Below are 20,642 nucleotides of genomic sequence, written 5' to 3'. Positions count from 1 at the left end.
AATTTAGTAGACTAAATGTTACTAGTATGTAATGGGATAAAGCTAGAAAATAAAAGGGGGAAGGGGCTTTCCTGCTGCCAGCTTCCTCAGAATTGCTCTGCTGCCCCTCACCCAAGGGCTGGAGGTGTCCCCTGTCCCCAGGGAAGAACAGTAGGACAGGCACTAGGAGAGCGCTTGGGCCAGCCTCTGACACAGCCCACTCTTGGTTTCCTGGAGGGTCACAGCGTCTGCTCTGGAGAAAAACATTTTCATATTTCAAGTGTTTATCTCTTCAGCATTTGAGTGCTCAGAGAGATGAGTATCTGAAGATGGCCACGGCCTCAGGCACAGGAGAGAACACTTACCCCAGTCCCAGCCTTAATCGCCCTCCCCCCTCACTCACTGCAATAATGTTTAATTAATATAATGAGCCTCCTGCATGTTGGGAAAAAAAATACTTATTTTTATAACCCAGCCTGGATTTTTCATTTCATTTCCTCCCCTTTGAGACTGGGTCCAATTAATTGGTGGGTTTTCCCAACCCCCATCTTTTATCTGAATGTAGGGGAGGCTGGTAAGGTGTGTGCTCGTGTGCAGAACAAGCTCGTGTCTGAACAAGCACAGTTTGTGGTCCCTATGAATGTGGGGGAGTGTCTGTGAGAGTGTGGATAAGGTACGGCTTGGCAAAGGCACTTTGAGTAAAGGGCTGCACCCACGGGCTCTCTATAGAGTGGGGAAATTTACTGACTCTTATTCAATCCCTCTTAAGGTTGTTTTCTAATAATCCTGGCCCCTTCTCTTTCACTCTTACAAGGAGATTTTCCCCAAGAATCTCTGCTGCCAGTCCTGTCCAGGCGACAAAGCCACCTAGCAGGTAGCAGTTTTGGAAGAGCTTAAGTCACCTCCCTGAGACTCTGGCCTGTACCATTCTTGCCCTCTACCTTCCCCTCCTTGTCCAGTACTGGTCCCCACCTGAATGTCCTACCCATTGACCTTTGCTGCTGGTTGGGAATTCTAGTCTTTGTCCCCATTCCACTTGATTCATGCCACGATGACGTCTGGGAGGGCTTTTCGGAGCAAATTCACAAAATGGGCAGAATCTCAGCCTTTGGCTGAATGGACAGAACAGAAAATATTAGGGCCATAAGGAACTACTAGATCCAATGTTGTTCCTCCCTTAAGATACTGAGAAGGAAAACAATTATCTGGCTCTTTCAGAGGAATCCCTGAAGTTTGGAAGAGTGGCACTTGTAACCCGCCTCAGGGAAACAAAATCATAATATTGTTCAAGTCCTTCCTTCTATCCTCTGATGATTCTAAAACCCTGTTTCTGCATTTCCCATTTTCCTTCTGCTTACAGAACTCAAAATCAGGCTTTCAGCAGAAGATAGAACGCCCTTTCTGTTCGGGGTGGTCCTTTTCTTAAAAAAAAAAAAAAAAATAGGGCCCTGAGGGGAGCCAGCAGGAGAAAGGAAACAGCTGTGCTTGTCTGGGGGTGGGGCAGATGCTGATGGGTTCACAGTGGCTATGCCACCAGTCAACCTGAAAGCCACTGTGTCACCGTGCTTTGCTATCCCACAAAGAGGAGACGTTCCCATCTTGAGGAGCGTGCCATGTATTTTATCCCCTTAGAGGGTAGGTAGACAGAAGTAATTAAATTTGGGTAAGGAAGAGTGTCTCCATCGAGGTTAGAGGGAATGGGGTTGGGAGAAAGCGTGGAAAGAAGGGAGGAAATAGTCATGTTGAAATATCATACACAAGCCATTTGATTAGAAGTGTCTGTGGAAACTACTTACATTCCTTAGATGTTTTTTGATTTAGTTGTTTTCTCGTGTTTTCTGCCTCACCCCCCTTCCTTCTCCTTTTAAGTCAGCAATTAGTTCTGTTCTTTTGGCCAGTGCTGATGGTTGCTCCAGGCTGACAAGACACCCACTGGTCTCATTCCACTGTTTTTGTTTTTCAAGACAGTCTTTCAAGCCACTCAGAAATGCTTTTTTTAGCTCTTTGCTTGTGGCCGAGCTGCCTGGAGTGTGTTCATCCCAGCCCCTGGGGACTCTGTTCCAAATTCAGTGACCCCTGGTGGCAGAGGAGGAGCCTGCCCATGGTCTCTGAGAAGCCACTTACCTTTTTTCTGCAGCCACCTTGACAAAGAAGCATCCCTTGTACTAGGGCGAGCATATTTTCTACAGATATTCTCAAGGGCTTTGATTGTGAAGAGGATGATCAGACTCAGGTCTTTAAGGAGCAAGGCAAAAACTCTGAGGGTTGGCTCAGGAATTTAGAGCTGCCATGTTTAATATAGGAGCCACTAGCCACATGGCTATTTAGAGTTAGATTTAAATTAATTAAAATTAATGCAGCTAATGCTTCAGTTCTGCTGCTGCCCTAACTACACCCTTGGCACAGTAGCCACCTTGAATCAGTCAATGCCTGTATGGAACATGTCCACAGGGACAGGGTGCTGTGTTGGACATTGCTGAACTAGGACCCTTGGTCATTAACAGGAGAACACCCCAGAGCCCTTGCTGATGCTTTGGTTTCTTGGTGTGGTATAAACCAAGAAGCAAGTGATTGGGGGCATTTATCTTCTCTATAATCCTTGCTGAAGTGTTCAGTGGACAGTGTTTTAATTTTTTTGTATCATTCTACTTCACTGAGCAACCATAGTCAAGTAAAAAAACGTAACAGCATTAGATGGTATAGAAGCTACTTTTGATCAATAAAAAAGAGCATCCTAAGTAAGTACAATCTGATACCAATAAGAATAATGATAGTTATTGTTGTTATCCCTATTATTATCAGGAATGAGACAAGAAGACTAGATATAAAGCCAGATCAGCTTCATAACCCTCAGGTGGGTGGTGTTCTTACATGTGTGCTGTTTTATACATTGGTTGACCTGGTAAAGCACGAGTACAGTGTTACTTCATCTCAGTAATTTGAAATCATGACAGTGATATGAAGAAAACAGGCAAATTCTATTTGGCATAGTCCACTGTTCTGACAGAGCTTTGCCTGGCTTAGGCAAGGCTTGAGAGGGCAGCACCCCGGGTTCAAAAACAAGTTCAAATAGGCATAAATCCAGCATCTTAATATCCAGATGTTATAAATTGTGCCTATCCCTTCAAATGTAAGTGACAGACATATTAACTCCTCATGGGGGATGTTTTGATGCAGATTGGGCCGCAGAATAAACTCCATTAGAACAGAGACCAGAGCTGTGATTCACCATGAATGTGCATAAGAGGACTGTGGGTGGGTGCTGGGGGTGGGTGTTTGCAGAGAAATCTAAGGAAGTAATTGATGAATGAACTCACTTATACTAGATTTGAATTTTGACATTGAGCTAACATTGATTCTGAATTTAAAAGCAACTCTCTGGTTTCAAAATATCAGGTGGAACCAGTGGCAGCAAACACGGGACTGCTGTTGGGCCAAGTTGCCTTCAGAAAGAGGTTCCTGTGGTTTGGCTGGGGCACAGCCACTGCAGATATAAGGACAGAAATCTCTTGGGCTGTAGACCATAATGGATAATTAAAGTCCAAGAACAGCTTGGGCGAAAATAAATTTTTTTTTTTTTTACAAAAGTCAATATTGAAGGAATAATTTCACCTAGAAAAGGAAAGAATAGAGGCCCTTCTTTAGGGAAGGTAGGAAAACATCTCCAGCTTCTCAGGAAAGCCGAGTGGGGAAGCAAAGCTCTTACCTCTTTTCCCTGGTTGAATTCCCCAGCAGTGTTTGGATTGCTAACAAAGATGCAAAGGCGACAAGAAGGCTGTCCCAATAGTCGAACTTTTTCCTGAAAACTGATGTACCAAAGAACAACTCAGGTAGACTCCAGCACAGGGCAGGCCTGAAGCCTTACGTAACCACTGAATGTTCTCTTGTAAAGCTTGAAAACATCCTGCTGAGTTCATCCCAAGTCATGTTTCCTTTAACCGGTTGTTAATTTGAGGACCTTAGCAGAGATAGACTGACCTTGGGAGGCCAGCTGAGGGGCTGACTCATGTTTTAGGTATGACCTATACTAAGAGTCTGTATCTCCTGCAGCACTGAATATTCTTTCAGATGGTTGCTCTAGTCGGAGGGCAAGATGCTAGCCAGGAGATGTGTGTGTTGGACAGATGGCGTGTTTGGCTTTGTGATAGCCAGGAGGAGCAAGCTGGTGATTTATTTCAGGGTTTGGTGAGGGAGAGACACAATTGAATCCGTGGCAGTGGGGCCAACCATGGTCACATGTTCCCACAGCACTGAAGTGGCTGAAGCCAGATGGACCGTAAATCGCCAGGTGAAATATCAAGAGACCTTTCTAGAGACAGCAGCAGGTTTGCAACGCCTGAATGACCCTGTCCTCTGCGCTTCCTCCCTACCCTTTTGAACTCCTGTTGTTTATTCCCCTGTGATTGTTTTTCCTGCATCGTTGGCGACCACAGATGTTTTGAGTCAAGGACCCATCGAAGTGTCTCCCAAATACGTCAGGTCCAGGAGGAGAGGGATTGTGTCTCTGGGACATTATTTCTTCACTCTCTCTCAGCAATTGAACGTGTTTCCTTTCCATTGTCTTTTTGTTGGAAGCTGTCCATCGCCGGCAGCACGGCCATCAGCTACAAGAACAAGAAGGCGGCTTCCAGCAGGCAGGACTGGTTCTCGCTTAGCTAGTCAGTCTTCGCATTGAGGCAACATCATGACAATCCAAAGGGCCTTTCCTTAAAGTCCAAGTACATCAATAAAGTAGCCCCTCCCCCAGGCCTTGCCAAACCTTTTTTTCTATCAAGTCCCCCAACAGCCTCCATATGCTTAGAGCTTCCTTGATATCTGGCAATGGTGGACCATAAATTGGAATATTCTAGAAGAACAGTCTTCACTCGCAGCACATGTTCCATCTCAAGATCTTGGTGCAGGCACCATGGCTTTAAAGAGCTAAAGCTTTTAGCTTGGAAGAGAGGTCAGTGGAGACCCACCCCTGTAATCAAAGCCCCGGAAAGGGGACGGTTTGAAGGGACAAAGGTTGTGTTTCCTGGGGAAGCACAGACTAAAGGTCTTCATTCTTCATAAGTAAAAATGTTTTTAAGTCAGAGAACAGAAACTGGCTGTGTGGCCTCAGGGATGGCAGGAGAAGTGTTTAAATAACAGCCAGGGAACTTAAGACCCAATTTAAGGAATTCCTGGCATTTGGGGCTGTGGCCTTGACCACACATTGCCCCTGTGGCCCGCGGAAGCACTTTCTCTGAAGAACTTAAAGCAAAGGGTGACAGTGTACTTGGGGCATTTTGGCCTGCTCCAAGTCGTCCCTTAGAGGTCCCACCCATGTTCCAGGACTAGAGACTATTTTATTTCACTTACTGTAGACAGCACATGACGGCAGACATGTGGTGAACAGTGCAGGTTGGACAGCTTGGGGCCAGCTGGTTTCTGGGGTGCAGACAGATCTGGGGAGTCAGTCTCGGTAACAGAAGACATCTTGACTGTCCTCAGGCCGAACCACACTCGCTTTTGAATCTTGGGTTGACCTCACCAGGTTATTGGTGGCCTTTCTACCCCCTTTTCTTTCGAAATAAAACAAAGGCAGGCATAGGAGGGGTGTGTATTGTGATAGTAGTAATTTGTTGAGCTTTTACTGTGTCCCTGTGATGACATAAAACCTTTCCATGGCTCATTCCATCTGTGCCTCCCCCACAACCCTGGTCAGGAATGCTGTTAATACAGCCGCTTTACAGATGGAAAGACTAAGTCTTCCAACAGTTAGTGAGCCTGAGGTCAGGATTCCAACCCAGATGAGAGGTGGTGCCCTGGCTAGTTTACTCAGTCCCATCAGAGTTCAAATCCTGCTTCCATCTCTCTCTCTGGCAATACTCTAGGTCACCTTGCTTCAGTTCTCTGAGACTCGACTTTTCATTTTGTTTTGCTTGGGGCGGGGGGTTGTTTGTTTGTTTGTTGTTTTGTAAAAGTGGAGGAAATAATCCTGATTGCACAGGGCTAAATTTTGCAAGGAAGATCACATCAGGTAAATAAATTCCCAGTGCAGTGTCTGGTATGTAGTAGGTGCTCACTTTGTTCATTATCTTCTCCCTGTTTTTGTTTTGTTTTGTTTTTTCCTCCCTTTCCTTGCACTTTTCCTGGTCTGTACCACTCCTTCATGATGTCCCTGGTTCTAATCAAGCCTCTGTCAGTGACAGGCAGGGACATTTTGCAGCTCAGCGTCCCTCTGACTGATGTCAACTGCTAATTCTTTAAATTTACATATCATCTTTCTTCCCTGGAGCTCATAGCACTTAGCAGACAAGTGGGCACAAATGATTTAACTAAGTGAAATCCAGAGGCCTGCTCGTCTGGAGATTCTGCAAACTAGTGGATTAGCTCAGATGTCAGCACTGAATTATGAGCCTTCAGCTGCTCGTGCTTAGCACGCCACCAGCATTAATCCCTGGTCTTGCAGTGGTCCTTTAAATCATGCGCAGTGATTATCATCCTACTGTGAGAGAGACAGGGGAGAAGAAATGAAAGGAGAGGGGAGGGGCTTCTGAGGGCCCCTGGAAGAGGCCTGCTCGTGCCTCAAGTTCTAGCAACAGGATGAGCAAATAGAATGGACCCAGATGAAACCCAGTCAGCCCACTTCCTCATAAACCACACGCATTTCACTTACCAAATTCTAACCATTATGCTGTGATTCCCCTGCTGCTTAAGAATGCAAATTCACACAAGTGACAGTATTCCTGCCAAGCAGTTTTCAGGCAGCAAGTGGGTCTTATTTGTGAAACTGTGAAGGAAGAAGGCTGAATAATAACTCTCTGAAATCTGGTTTCCTTTATAAACGAGGTGGAAACAGTAAGAGCTTGGAAGTGACCAGGCGCATAGGAGCACTTGGGGGCTCTCGCTGGGGTCTCAGTCAATGGCGTGCCTCCAGAGGTCACCCTGTTATTGTTGGTGCACCTCACCTTTGAAAGGAGCTGTTGGCTCAGGAGAATGGAAGGATTGTGAAGGAATTATCTGAATCCGAGCCACTGCCAGCGTCTAGCAGATTCTCCCTCTGTCCTGGTTTCCAACGGACAGCCTCCTAGCACTCTTTATCCATTCATTTGTTCATTCACTCATTCATTCATGGGAACAAAATTTCCTTGAGTAGTGCCAAAAAAATGACCGTAAGGGAAGGAAGGGGGGAGAAGCAGTACCAAACCCTATATGAGCAAGACCAGGACCTTATGAGAAACAGTTAAATTATGATGCCAGGTAATGGGTAGTTACCTGCCAAAATCCACAGAAAATGGCCTCCAGTCCTTTTAAAAGCCAGTGAAATCAGTGTGTAGTCCAGTAAACGCTGGAGTTGTTGAGAGAAGAAGGGGATTAATGTTGCATGTGCCAGAATGATTAGGAGAGGAACTGGCAAAAGAGACAGGGTAGGGGAAGAAATGAAGGAGCAAGGAATTATAGGTAAAAGAAGAAAAGGAACACAGGCCCAGTGGGGAAACCAGTTTGCCTCAAACAGAGTGTGGGCTGGGGGGCAAGGCACCTACAGGCAGTTGAAATGGAAAATTGACTGCAGAAAGTTGGGGGAAACCCTTAACGAAGTCTGGGCTCTGCAGCCTGTCTACCTTGGACAAGTCCCTTTAACCTTTCTGAGCCTCAATTTTTTATCATGTGCAAAGTAAGATTAGTAAATCCCAGTTCACAGGCATATAGCAAGGATGAAATAAAATAATGCATCCCAATGTGCTTTGCAACTTGTAAAGCTTTATGCAAATAGGAGTTATAATTATTATCATTAATAGCACTGGCAATAAGATCTGATAGGAGAAGCCTAGGTTTAAGAAGATCACGGAGTATCTGGTTACAGTATCAGTGTCTCCTCCCCCAGCAGAACTTCATTGTTAAAATTCTCTTCTGAAGATGGGTGCTTCTTAGTTATCTGTGCCGATTTGAGCCTTGAAGAGGTCAGATGTTGTACATAGGTAGACAGACATGGCTCAGACTGGTGGAGGAGCTACAAAAGGAATCTTACATATGTACCCTAATTTGACTTCAGGGAAGGACAGCTTCTGAAGCAATAATCCCAGACAGTCTAGCAAGAGGAAGGGGCTTAGATGAGCTAGGGAGGTAGACAGGAGGGCCAGAGAGTTGGGGAGGGAGGAGCTGGTTCTAGGCCAATGATGGAAAGTCATCCACAAGCTCAGCTCTCACAAGGGCAAACCAGTGATCAGGGAGGGTCGTGCGTTGCCTCAGGGCTCTGGAGCCCCAACCTGTTCTTTCCTGACAAGCCCAGGATGGTCATACCCCCTGTTGAGTTAGAAAGCACATGTCTCAGATTAACATGGCATCACATTAACATGACCTGAGGAGTCTGACATGCCCATGTTCCACACTGGGTGTGTAGTAAAAATGTGTCCCTGCCCTCTTGCAGAAGTGTTCAGTCCAAGATGCCCCTGTGTTTTCAGGGCCAAAAGCAGACAGTGAGATGTCCTCCTCAGATGCACCTTGCCCTCTGTACATGTGGCCAGAGTGCTCTTGAACCAGCAAGTGCCAGTCTCTGCACCTGTGTCTGCAAGGCATGGGGTCTGCCAACCACAATGAGAAATCTGTCTTTCACAGAAGTGTCTGATGTACTCAAAAGCCATCCACCAAAAGGGTCAATCTCCAAACATTTGGACTTGGTGAGCCTTTAATTTCCCAGAACATGTATATTCTCTGCTAAACACATAGCCTTTGTTACGGCAATAATGACCGTATCTTTATCATTGGAGCTGTCTGTGTCTGACTGCTTGAGAAAGGTCAAGTTCAGCCCTCCCTGGAGCGTACAAGGAAGGGGGTGGAATGTTAGGCATCAGAGTCCTCATACTCAGCCACCACCCCCTGTTCTGTTTGAAGCTGACATGGGCTTCCAAGTCACAGGCACAGGAGCCCAGGCATCATCTAGCAGCACTGGCAGAGACAGAAGGTTTTAAATGTCTTCCATTTGGACAGTGCCCAGCCAAGACGTCAAAGGCTTGAAACATAAAACACCTAGCCAGAGTCACCTCCAATCTAGCAGCCACTTCCCCCCCTGGAAACCTTTCCCTTATAATTCAGTTTAGACTGCACTGGCCCTTCAGGTAAGCCTATGACGAGTAAGACATGGACCTGGCCTTCGACTCTAGGGAGCAAAGACAAGCCAAACACAACCAGCCAGCACCTAAGACCAGCTACACCACGTGCTATATGTGTGATACAAAGAAAGTGATACAGAGAAATAAGAGATGTAAACACTGAAGAAAGGGCTTCAAGTGGAGAATCGGGGTTCTGAAGACACATTAAGGGAGGGGACACAGGACCTGGGGAACAAGGACAGGAGTTTAAAAAATTTTTAAAAACCTGGTCCCAGCTTTTTACTGGAGGGGCTACAGCTGTGAATTAGTATCTTTCCCAAGCATTTATCAAGGATCTCTGTTTGGGTTTGTTTTCTCAGATGACAGGAATTTCTTGCGGCTGCAGAGTGACGGCCGGCGAGAGGGTCAGTACGGGCGGCTCATCAGCCCACCTGTCCACCTGCCCCGGAGCCCGGTGTGCATGGAGTTCCAGTACCAAGCCACGGGCGGCCGCGGGGTGGCGCTGCAGGTGGTACGCGAAGCCAGCCAGGAGAGCAAGCTCCTGTGGGTCATCCGTGAGGACCAGGGCGGCGAGTGGAAGCATGGTCGCATCATCTTGCCCAGCTACGACATGGAGTTTCAGGTGGGGTGGTGGAGGAAGTTGGGTGGGGTGATCCGTGGGAATCGTGATCCGTATTTCAATATTTCAAAGGACCGTGCCCATTCATCATTAGGGGACACGGTTAAGCGCTGCTGTTTTCATTGTGCTTCTCAAGTCGCCATGGCAACTAAATGACACTCTTATTTGTTATTCAGAATGTGCCTATCTCTACACCCAGACTTGGTTCTTTGTTCCTCCTATTGCCTTTTATATTGCTGAAATCTTCTCCAACAAATGTTTCTTCTCTCCATTTTATTTTAGATTGCTATCAGGTAGGCTGACAAAGGGATACAGAAGCCAGGGAAATAAACAACAAACAAACCCTGCACACACAAGGGAAGGGGTGTGGAGCCCCTCAGAATAGAGGAGGAAAAGGGAATGCCCTCCTAGACCTGTCCCGGAAGCAGGAAGGAGCACGGGAAGTGGGCAGATACAGTTTGCTCTCTGTGGCCAGCAAACCTGAGAGAGTCTTAAACAAGTGGCTTCTCTTTCAACAGCTCTAAGAATTGAGTTATATTGTCTCTGTCCCATGGAGCAAGAGACTGAGGCACAGATGGGCACGTGCAGCTGTAGCTGCATCTTGGGTAGGAGTCGACACACTGGATGAGGTGACTGAGAACCAGCCAAAGCATTAACCTGCTCCTCCCCAGACGAGGAGCAGCAACAGATGGCTGGTGAGGCAGCCAACTGCTCGCTCAGCTTGCCAGAGGACATGTGCTCCTTTGCAGAAAGAACCTGGGGAGGGCGAGAATGAGGAGTGATTGAAGACCGCAGAGCAGAAAGGGCTTCCGTGGGGAGGTGGGTGGGGAGCAGGTTCCCACTCACTAACCTAATACATGCATTCTAAGTGCCCATTTGCATTTTTGTCTAACCCACTAGACAGTGAGTTTCTCTACGCAGAAGTCTTGTTCATGAGATTGTATTATTGTCCTTGTTCCTAGCACATAGTAGGTGCTCAGAAGCCATCACTGAAAGGGCAACTTATTTCCTTCTTAGAGGCAATAATGGACCCCTCAGGGTCATAATGCAATGGGACCCATGAGACAAACCTGCGTGCTCTATTTCTCACTTTACCCACTCCTGCTCATGTCCTCTGAGTTTTCAAATACCTGGACTGGCATTTGAAAAAAATTCATGAGAAAGAAACTTCAAAAATAGCTAGGGAAATTTTAACCCCTCTTTAAACACTCCTCAATTGTGGTTCTTTTAATCAATACATCCTAGTTACTGGACAACAAATATCCATCACCTTGTTATATTTTCTCATTCCCCCCCCAAATATGCATTTGATTTGAACCAACTCTTTTAAAAATTAAGATCTCTAGAGCTATAGCCATGTGGCCAACAGATGTCTACCAGATGCAATAATACGTGTGTGTGTGTGTGTGTGTGTGTGTGTGCATGTGTGTACATGAATTAAGCTGGACTTAACAAAAATAAAAAAATCTTTGCAGTTTGGACCAGGAAACTCAAATTAACCATGGCTCTGTTTCTTTCATCTTCTAGATTGTGTTCGAGGGGGTAATAGGGAAAGGACGTTCTGGAGAGATCGCCATTGACGACATTCGGATAAGCACTGATGTCCCACTGGAGAGTTGCATGGGTACGTGACCACCTGATTCTGCATGGCCATTCTAAATAAGACCACCAAGGGCTGGGACAGACAAGAAGAAACAAGAGGCCATTTTCAGACCAATCATTCCCCAATGGGCAGAGCAGGTGGCAAGGTGTGAGAGTAGTTGTATCTTGGGCTGAATTTAGGATGGGAAAGTGTGAGATGAGGTAAAAGCTGTGTCCCTGTTCCCAATCAGCCATAGATGTGCACTAAGTACATGAAGATTCAGGGTGCCTAGATCCCATCATCAGACTCCAGTTTTTAGCAAAGAAAATGCTAGAGGACAAGAGCAACTGCCAGTCAGAATTACATGCCAGAAAGGTTTGATGATTTAATGGAAGCCTTCAGTATGAGCTAAAATAGAACACGTGGTACATAAGAGGGATAATACAATTACCAAGCAGTTCTTTTATGTGAATGAGTTGCAGGGCAAAGTATGGCATGTGAAATAAGATGCTACATTTTGCTTTAAAACTAATACCTCTAATGCCCAAGTCCTGGAGCTATAGGATTAAAACATTGCATACCAGGTGACGGACATGAGAGGGACACCATTATGGTCACCTTGGTCAGAAATGCAGGGTAGCAGCCTTCCTGAGGGTATACATTTTACCCAAGGCCTCCTCCTGTAGCAGGGACCACCCCAAGGTTACCCTGACCATCTCTCATCAGAGTCATGGGCACTCCCAAAAGCAAGAGAGGAATCCTGAGAAGGAACAGGACTAGAGTAGTGGTAATGAGTTACCAAGCCCTTTCCTTGGCCCACGAGTCCTAGGTTTGTGCATGCCTGCTGATGTCAGAAGCAACTGGGACCACCCCAGTCTCCTTAGGCAACTCTCAGGCCCTGGGCATCTAAAAGTAATCCTGGCTCTGAGAAAGTAATCAGTGGTAAGTGACTGATTACAATACTTTGGGGACCCATTACTCTGGGAAGGACTTTGTGTTCCAAAGCAATTTTGAGAATCCTCTGTATCCACCCCAACCCCCGTGATGATGATAGAGCCCAGAACATATGGAGGACATGGAGCACTTTCTATGGAGTATTACCAAATAGCCTAGTGGAAGTCGTCATTGTCATCATTCATACAATTATTTCTTCCCTTTATCTAACTCAAACTTTTTTTGTTTTTTTTTTCCAGAACCCATCTCAGCTTTTGCAGGTGAGAATTTTAAAGGTAAAAAAAAAAAAAAAAAAAAAAAAACTTTTTTTTTTTTTTGCATGCCTTTTCCCTCTCTCTTGTGATGTGAATTTGGTGGTGGGGGAGTAAACTTCCAAATTTGACAGAGCTCTCAAGAGAAAATAGGTGCCTCACCTTCCCACCACTAGATGGCACCAGCAACACCTGTAGATTCACGGGTTGAGATCCTCACTGTCTCTTGTTTAATTAAAGTTTAGAAACCTATAATAGAGACAAATAGGGTACAGATAAACCTTTCAGCCTTGAATTGTCCAACGGGGAGCAATGAAGCTGAAAATCCAGGAGAGGCGAGAAAGAAGAGGCTATGGGAAACCAGAACCAAAAAAAAAAAAAAAAAAAATGTAGTAAATTAAAAGTGAAATGAGGTGGCAATGATTTATTTTAGCCTGAAGACGGTTTCTTTCCAGCTCCAGGGTACCAAGGCAGCAGTCTCAATTAACCCCCGGTTAGGCGCAGTGGCAGGCAGTCTTGTGAGGGATGGATGTTAGGAAAGACAGGAGGAGTGATAATCGTGGGGAGGAAGAGTTGCCAGATTCAGGAACTGGTGTCTTGTAAAGGGACTAAGGAGACACGTAGGTGATGGAGTTAGAGCACTTGAAATTCAGGACTTAAAAACAGAAAAGGACATTTTCTCCCTAAGAAAGTAAAGAGAACAAGGCAAAGAAATAATTTGGGATGCTTGCCTCGTCCAGGAAAATAAAAAGGCCTCCAATCTTGGGCAGTAGTTCTATCAGTGCTTTGGTAATGCAGCGGGTCTGCATCTCACCCACTTTGCAGTCCACCTTGTTGTCACTGCTAAATGTCTAATGCTAAACACTTAGGAGCCACTCTAAATGCTTCCCTGCAGTTGGCCTGACAAGAACTCTCGGAGACCCTGACCCCCACCTAATGACAGAGAGTTTTCTGCCTGCAGTTTGAGGGCTGCTGTACCCTATTTGTACTGGCTGGGTTTAACCCTATAGGTGACAGCATTTCAGAGATGAGGGCTGCTGTACCCTGTTTGTACTGGCTGGGTTTAACCCTATAGGTGACAGCATTTCAGAGATAAGGACAGCCATTTTTATATCCCATGTCTAGACTAGTTATCTTAACTCTCGTTAATCTGTCCAACTTCTGGCTAGAAAGAGATGAATTCCTGGTTTGCCACCTAGATATGTTCCCGGACTCCAAATCATCTCACTTAATTTGCCACTCAGCACCCAGAGCTCTAAGGGGAAGGAGAAAAAGTGACACTAGAAAAGAAAATGAAAAAAATGTATTTTTTTCCCTCACTTATCCTTCCTCACCTCCCCAAACTTCATGCCACTCTGCATTCCACATTTTAAAGTTTTAGTAGTATTTGTGTGCATATATTTGTGCTCTCCGGGTGTGAGATTTATGTGAATGCAAATCCTAAGTATTGGAAGGAAAGCTGAGATCCAAACTGAACGACTTGGATTACAGTTGAATTCAAGGTCTAACCTTCAGGACCCAAGGTAATGCTCATACTGGGGAAGTGAATCCTGCTCATGTTATTTCACCTGACTTTCTTTGGGTTATTGAGGCTCAAAGCTCCCAGAAAGACTGGGTCAAGGTGTGCTGGCCAGTGCCACAAATGCTGTTCTGTGTGCACACCGTGTCAGGTCACGACTGACAAGTACGGTGGTTAAGGGCTTTGCCTCTGTAAGAGAACAAACAGGCCAGGCACAAGTGCTTTCCTTGAAGCTGTGTGTACCACAGGGCTGCATGGTCCAGTTGTGTTTGCTTGTACAAAATATATACATAAAATCTTATCCAAGCGGCAGTGCTCATTTAGCCAAAATAAACACAGGGCTTAGTAGTTTGAAGGTTAAGAATTTCCAGCGTGCTCCTGGTGGGCTTGTTGTGGAAGATGGCAAGCATCTTTCCAAAGAGGAAACCAAGTCTTGGGGAACAGAGACTTGGCCAAGGAACACAATCAAAATCAGAGTTGGAGTTAAGAAGGGACGATTTTGATCACAATGGCACATTTTAAATGGAGCTCTGAGCTGGTAGCCAGAATCTAAGGGTCAGGGGTGGCTTCTTCTGGGCTGAGGATTGCTTGATCTCAGCATGTCTCTGTGGGCACTTTTACTCAAGCAAACCCTTCCATTTGGGAGAGAAAGAGGATGTGTGTTCCCTCTAACCTAGTAACACATATTCTATTCCTCTCGAGGGCAGAACAGCAGGAACCCTCTGTTGGTTGGGGCAAAAAAAATCAGTCTTTCGGTTCAAGGGGAAATAGAGAGAAGTCAGGTCTGGGCAGGCAAGATATGGAAAGTTGATGTTGAAACAGCATTAACAATAGGCAATTACATTGTTAGTATGTTTTTGAGTTGATTTTTTTTTCTTTTCCATTATAAATTAACCATGTGACAGAAGTAATCCCATTCATTAGGAGAGATCAATGTATACTCAGTAAATCTTTAGGGAAATACAATAAAAGTAGTCTTTGGATCTGAGCTTATTAGGTATTCTTGATCTTTCATATTTCCAAGTATCTTTCATTTTCTGCTTCTTACTGATTTCTTGCCACGCAACATTGCCTTTTTATTCTAATCACCTGGGTTTTCTGCTTTTTATATACACTTAGATTGTGTATCAGGGTGTGTTAGTACTGAAGGGAAGCCATAGAGAAAAGAGGACCATAGAGAAGGCAGAAAAGAGAAGAGAGAATGAATAAACTGAGTTGTCCTGGGATTTTTCAAAAGCCCTTTTTGTTGTTCTTATAAGTCAGATCTTAAACAATGTAGCCTGGGTATGCTTTTTTAATTTTTAATTTTCTATTTTTATAAGCAGTAGCTATAAACATGGTGCCATGTGCATCTTTTTCTAGGATTTGAGCTTTAACAAATTAAAAACTATATAAAGGGAAAGGGGAAAAAAAGGACTGAAAAGTGGTGTCATTAGGTGATGGATTATTCCCTCCTTACTGATACTTTTTCAATAAAAGAAAAAAAATAAAGAAACCAGTAAAAGTACATAAAGTCCATAGTCAAGAGTTCTGTAGTTGTTCACCAGGCAGTCATTTTTATCAGTTCTCGGTGAAGACCAGAGATTTTGTTCCTGTTGGAGGCTGTGGGCTTTGGCAAGAAGAGCCGAGGGATCTGGGTCTGGAGCTCCAAAGCAGGGCTGCCCTTGTGGAAGGTGGTCCTTGGAGTGGAGGATTCAGAATTTTTGTCTTACACTGATGGATGCTAAAGGGAACATCCACAGTTCCTGTCGATGGCCATGAACATGGGTTTATGTCTCAGATCATTTGTGAGCGTGCTGTGCCCCATCTTTTGGGTTTCACTGAGTATTTCTGCAGTTTTCATCCAGGCAGAACCAGGAGAAAATGAGTGTCGAAGCTGTCTCATGGACAGAGAGGGTAGTGGTCTTAAAAGAGACCTCTTGGAGCAGACTGGTAGCTGATACTATGTCTGCCTCAGGTTTTAAGTTCTATTTATTTGGTACATACTGGCCAATCTCTGCATTTTCTTTTCTGTTTTTTTATAAGCAGTAGCTAAAGACATTTTGTGCTCTCACTTCTTTTTCCATCTGTAACCTCACCCAGAGGCTTTGCCCACCAGTGAGACATCCCCCAACTCAGGATGCAGGACCACAGATGACCTTTCTCCTTGGATCCACAACCTGTCTACTAGATGCACTTCTGAAACACAGAGAGGGTTAAACACTGTGCTTGCACGTAGTCCTCTGATGAAAGGCAGAGAAGTATTCCTAAACCCTGCCAGGGTTCCAGATAGGCAGCTGTGGTGTGCGAATCCTCCTCCCCTCCCCACCCCCAAGCTTCCAGCTGCCAGATTAAGGCTAGGTGTTGCTGAGCAGGGAAGGATGGAGATCAGAAGTGTGAACCACGTAACTGCTTGGCAGCCATCCTTGCTCAGGGGACACAGATTTCTTTGTGCAGTTGACTTGTGTACACTGCCCTTGCCTATCACAAGGGCCAGACACCTCCCCTCCCCACAAGTTTACAGTTAATCTAAACAGCTGCTGAGGTCTAAGGGCAGAAGAAAATGGTTTTTGCTGACTTCTTTTCTCTTAGAGCACAAAGATCAAGCCCTAGTTGAAAGAAGGTAGCATAAGTGCCCCCAGAAAACTGAGAGGGGTCCGAGACCAGCCTTCCAGGATTCTGAATTGAGAGGCATTTTAGACAGACGGGGGACAGAGGACAGAAAGGGGGACTCACATGGTTTCAGCCAGCTCACTGAAAACCCCCAGCGATCCTTTCTATACATGTCTCATAAAACAAATGGAAAGAGTCATTCCTCAGGGATGCTTTGTACTTTAAGATCCTTTCTCCAAACAAATCAGAGGGCATGACCACATTCTTCTACTATCTTCTATAAACTTTTCTAGAGGAGCCAACCTTTTTCTGTTGCTTGTTTAATCGCACAAATTAAATAAACCTTTTATTTGAAATGGCGCTCTTCGCCAACACTTCATTTTCAACAGGTACATAAAGGACTCCTCAGACAGGCCAAGCCTAAAACAGTTCTTATGTGCAAACAGCCTTTTCTTCTGAGCGAGAAGACTCACCAGTGGTGTCTTTCAAAATGTTTCTTTGGGGAACCTGGGTGACTCCTCCAGGTCCGGGTGACATTCCATGAACTCAACTGTAGGAGATGCTTTATCTTTTCAGGGATTGAATGAGAACCTGGCTTGACTGAGACACGCAGTCCTTAGACAGGTGCAGGCAGAGTTGAAGGGGGACAGAGGGCTGCTTCGGGTTCCACCCCTGCTTGGTGAGAACAGGAGCCTGCAAATTCGTTCTGTGAAAAGCCAGATTGTAAATATTTCAGGCTTTCAAGGACATACAGTCTCTGCTGCAAGCACTCAGCTCTGCCACTGTGGCACGAAAGCAACCGCGGGCGATAGGTAAACAGATGAGGATGGCTGTGTTCCAATAAAACTTTATAAAAACAGGCAATGCGCCAGATTTGGCCCATTAGGCTGTAGTTAGCTGACCCCTGGGTTAGAGCACCGGCTGAGGATTCAGACCACCTGGTTCCAGTCCTGGCTGCCACTTGGTAGAAGCCTGCAATTCTGAGGGCACCGAGTCATCCCTGGGGCTTCACTGTGGGCTGCTCTGCCCTCCTCAGTTTTTCACCAAGTGAAACCAGAAAATCACTTATCCTCTCAAGTCCTCATGTCTCCCATTTGCTGATCATGAGGAATAAACAAGGTTCATGTGAAGACCACAGACCAATGGCTAACAAAAATTAAAATGTCTGCTCATTCCAGCTATTGTGACAGGCACATTTCCTAACTGTTAGGAAATTGGTAGCCATATTTGCAAATAGAAACAGAAGGAACATGACCTAATGTGTGAATTCTTTTTTTTTTTTTTTTTGGCCTATCCATGGCTTCTCAAAATTCAAATTCTTTGCATTCACATTGCTTTTCTCTGAGGAGCTCAGAACTTTTCCAGTTGGGAGTCTGCTTAATCGTGCAAATACATTTGGAGTTATTGACTACTTACATACCTGTTTCTCATTATCTCAAACAACGAAAACATTTTTTGGAGAATTGGGGGTGGAAATTAATGAAAAATAGTTGGGGCATTGAAAGCATCAGCCAAATGAAAAGAAAAAGAAATGATGAGAGTAAGTGATAGAAGTGGGGATGATCAAAGGGGACATTAGGAGCATATCACCAGGCCTGTGCAGGCTGAAGTCTCACGGACATTCTCTCTCCCAGGTCCCCCACCCAGGGTCCTCTGTTGTAAAACAATGGCCTACTCACCCCATAGGGCTGAGGGGACAAGTGGGGTTAAAGTCGAGCTACTCATTAACCTGGGCACCTAGTATAAGTGTCTTCTGCCCAAAGTGGGGACCTTTATCTTTCTCCTCATAGGGGCACCATAGGCAGAATCTCTTGCACTTTCTGAGAATAATTTCTTTGAAGTACCAGTAGTAGGTCATCAACATTTTTTAGGGAGTCTGAACATTGGTCCAAAATATATTCTTCCACCCATCTACCCAGCCATCAATCTATCCATCTGTCCATCTATCCCCTGTTTCATCCATCCTTTTGGCATTCATTGAACAGCTACTGTTGGTGGGGAAGTCGCTTTGGGTAGGGATTGAACCCTGATTTATCACCTTCTTCTCTGTTACTAGTAAACCACAGTCTCATCAACACACAACCTTTCAAGGCTGAGCCACAGTCCAAACAGCACAGTCCACCTGCCTTTGGGAGTTGACTCTCTTTAGCTAGAGAATGTTCTAGGAAACTTCTGGCCCCCAAACTTCAAGACACCCCAAAACTGCACATTAAAGAATGAGGAAAGCATTGTTGTATCCTCTCTTTTCTAACCTTCTTAGTATTAGTATCACACAATATGGTTTCTCATGTGTGCAAACACATGTGCAAGGAAAATGTTTAAAGGGCCAATATAATGTACCCAAATGGCTTCTGTCACTCATGTTTTCTACATATTGGTAATTTTAGAAGAAGGAGCATAGGTAGGAAAGGAGAAAGATGGTTTTATACTAAAGTGGAGTCTGTTTTCAAAGGCAGAGCACAATCTGGTTCTGAATATATAACCCACATGTTATATTTAACCTTCCCCAGCAAGCAGGAAGATTCTCCCTACTCACCCCAACTTTGCATCTATCATCAGAAACATTTTAAGAGTAGCATTAAGGGCCTGGCGTGGTAGCACACACCTGTAATTGCATCTGTTTGGGAGGCTGAGGCAGGAGAATCTCAAGTTCAAAGCAAGTCTCAGCAAAGGCAAGGTGCTGAGCAACTCAGTGAGACCCTGTATCTAAATAAAATACAAAATACAGCTGGGGATGTGGCTTATGTGTCAAGTACCCCTGAGTTCAACCCCCAGTAGCAAAAAAAAAGGAGCATTAAGGTCTCAGCCCCAGCACTTTGAGTCTTGGCTGGTGTATTTAATGTTGGAAACCAGCATTTTGACTGAAGGAAAGCAAACCTTTAAACTGAGACCACCTGGTGATAACAGAGGGAACATGAGTAGTTGAAACCATGTTCTGCTTGACAAAAATTGGTGCTCCCACCTTTGGGGTCTGTTCAGGTGTTTTAAATGGGAACTTAATCACCGTGGATTTACCACCTCCCTTTTCTCTGAGAGACGACCTGCAGTCTCATTAGAGGATGGCCCTCACTATGGAGGCAAATCAGAATCAGGGGCAAACCTGGGGATACCTCGTGGGGAGAAGAGTGATGGCTCTGAGGAAGTCCATGCCCACCCTGCACTGTGCTGCTTCCCGTGCATTCTGTGAGCTCACATGAAAATCCAGCAGCAAGGCGGTTGCCAGGCAGCAGATACTCCTGGTGACCTGAATCCAGAGTTGACACCAGTTCACTGTGACTTGCAAGCTGGCCACTTCAAGAAAACTGTTTTCAGCGCCTTGCTTTCTCTTTCTCTCCATTCTGTTCATAATTTCCAATGCGAGTACACATAAAAGAGACAGAGCGTCTTTTCATAGCTACAATAATGAAATCTTTAAAAGTCAGAAAAAGCTTAAGGACAAAGAAAAAGAGAGTAGGTGATCATGTGGGAGAAGACGAGATTGCAAAAGGGGTCTTGGGGGACCATGGGATCCTTTCTGCCCGAGAGGCACTAGGAACCTGCACCTCAGCGGAAGGGGATCCCCAAACCCAGAGGAAGTGGTGACCAAGAGCTGACAAGTTGGGCAGGCTTTGAAAGATTTTTCAAGGGAAATGTCTCATTTTTCTGTCCCTTCTGAGAAGACGTTAGAAGTTCTGACACACCTCTCAGCTATTCCCAAATACAAAAGAGGTTTGTGGGGGTTCAGGCCACTGGAACTGCAGAACACTGACTCAGAATGAGGCGACTGTTTCACACTCGTATTTTATTCACTGAGCATTGGGCGCCCTCTTTCACATACCCTCAGGGAACACCAAATCGAGAGTGATTTCCTCGGCATGAGGAGTTCAGAGTCTCATGGGGGAGACAAGAAATATAAACGAGGCCTGACTACATCCCAGGCAGAGGTGCTCCTCACAGAGTAGGACACATGAAGAGACAGCAGGGTCTCCTTCCATGGCTCCCCTCCTGGAGTCCCCTATGAGTAGAGAGGACACATTTTTCTGGCCACCAACACTCAATGCAAGAATCTAGGGAGGCATTTTTCTTAAGT

General features: G+C 45.3%; 1 protein-coding gene across 2 annotated transcripts in view; it reads left to right on the top strand.

Annotated features, from left to right (window-relative positions):
• The window catches only part of Nrp2 (neuropilin 2), a 115,134-nt gene that overhangs the window by 71,122 nt on the left and 23,370 nt on the right, over window positions 1-20,642 (top strand). For both annotated transcript variants that reach the window (XM_076866675.2, XM_076866676.2), the window contains exons 13-15: window positions 9,416-9,678; window positions 11,203-11,299; window positions 12,451-12,471. In XM_076866675.2, the coding sequence (XP_076722790.2) occupies window positions 9,416-9,678; window positions 11,203-11,299; window positions 12,451-12,471 (381 nt within the window). The remainder of the gene's footprint in view (window positions 1-9,415; window positions 9,679-11,202; window positions 11,300-12,450; window positions 12,472-20,642) is intronic.

The sequence above is a fragment of the Callospermophilus lateralis genome, chromosome 9 (genome assembly GCF_048772815.1).
Source record: "Callospermophilus lateralis isolate mCalLat2 chromosome 9, mCalLat2.hap1, whole genome shotgun sequence".
NCBI lineage: Eukaryota > Metazoa > Chordata > Mammalia > Rodentia > Sciuridae > Callospermophilus > Callospermophilus lateralis.
Note: the sequence above shows the minus strand (reverse complement) of the source record. Positions and strands in the feature narration are given on the sequence as shown.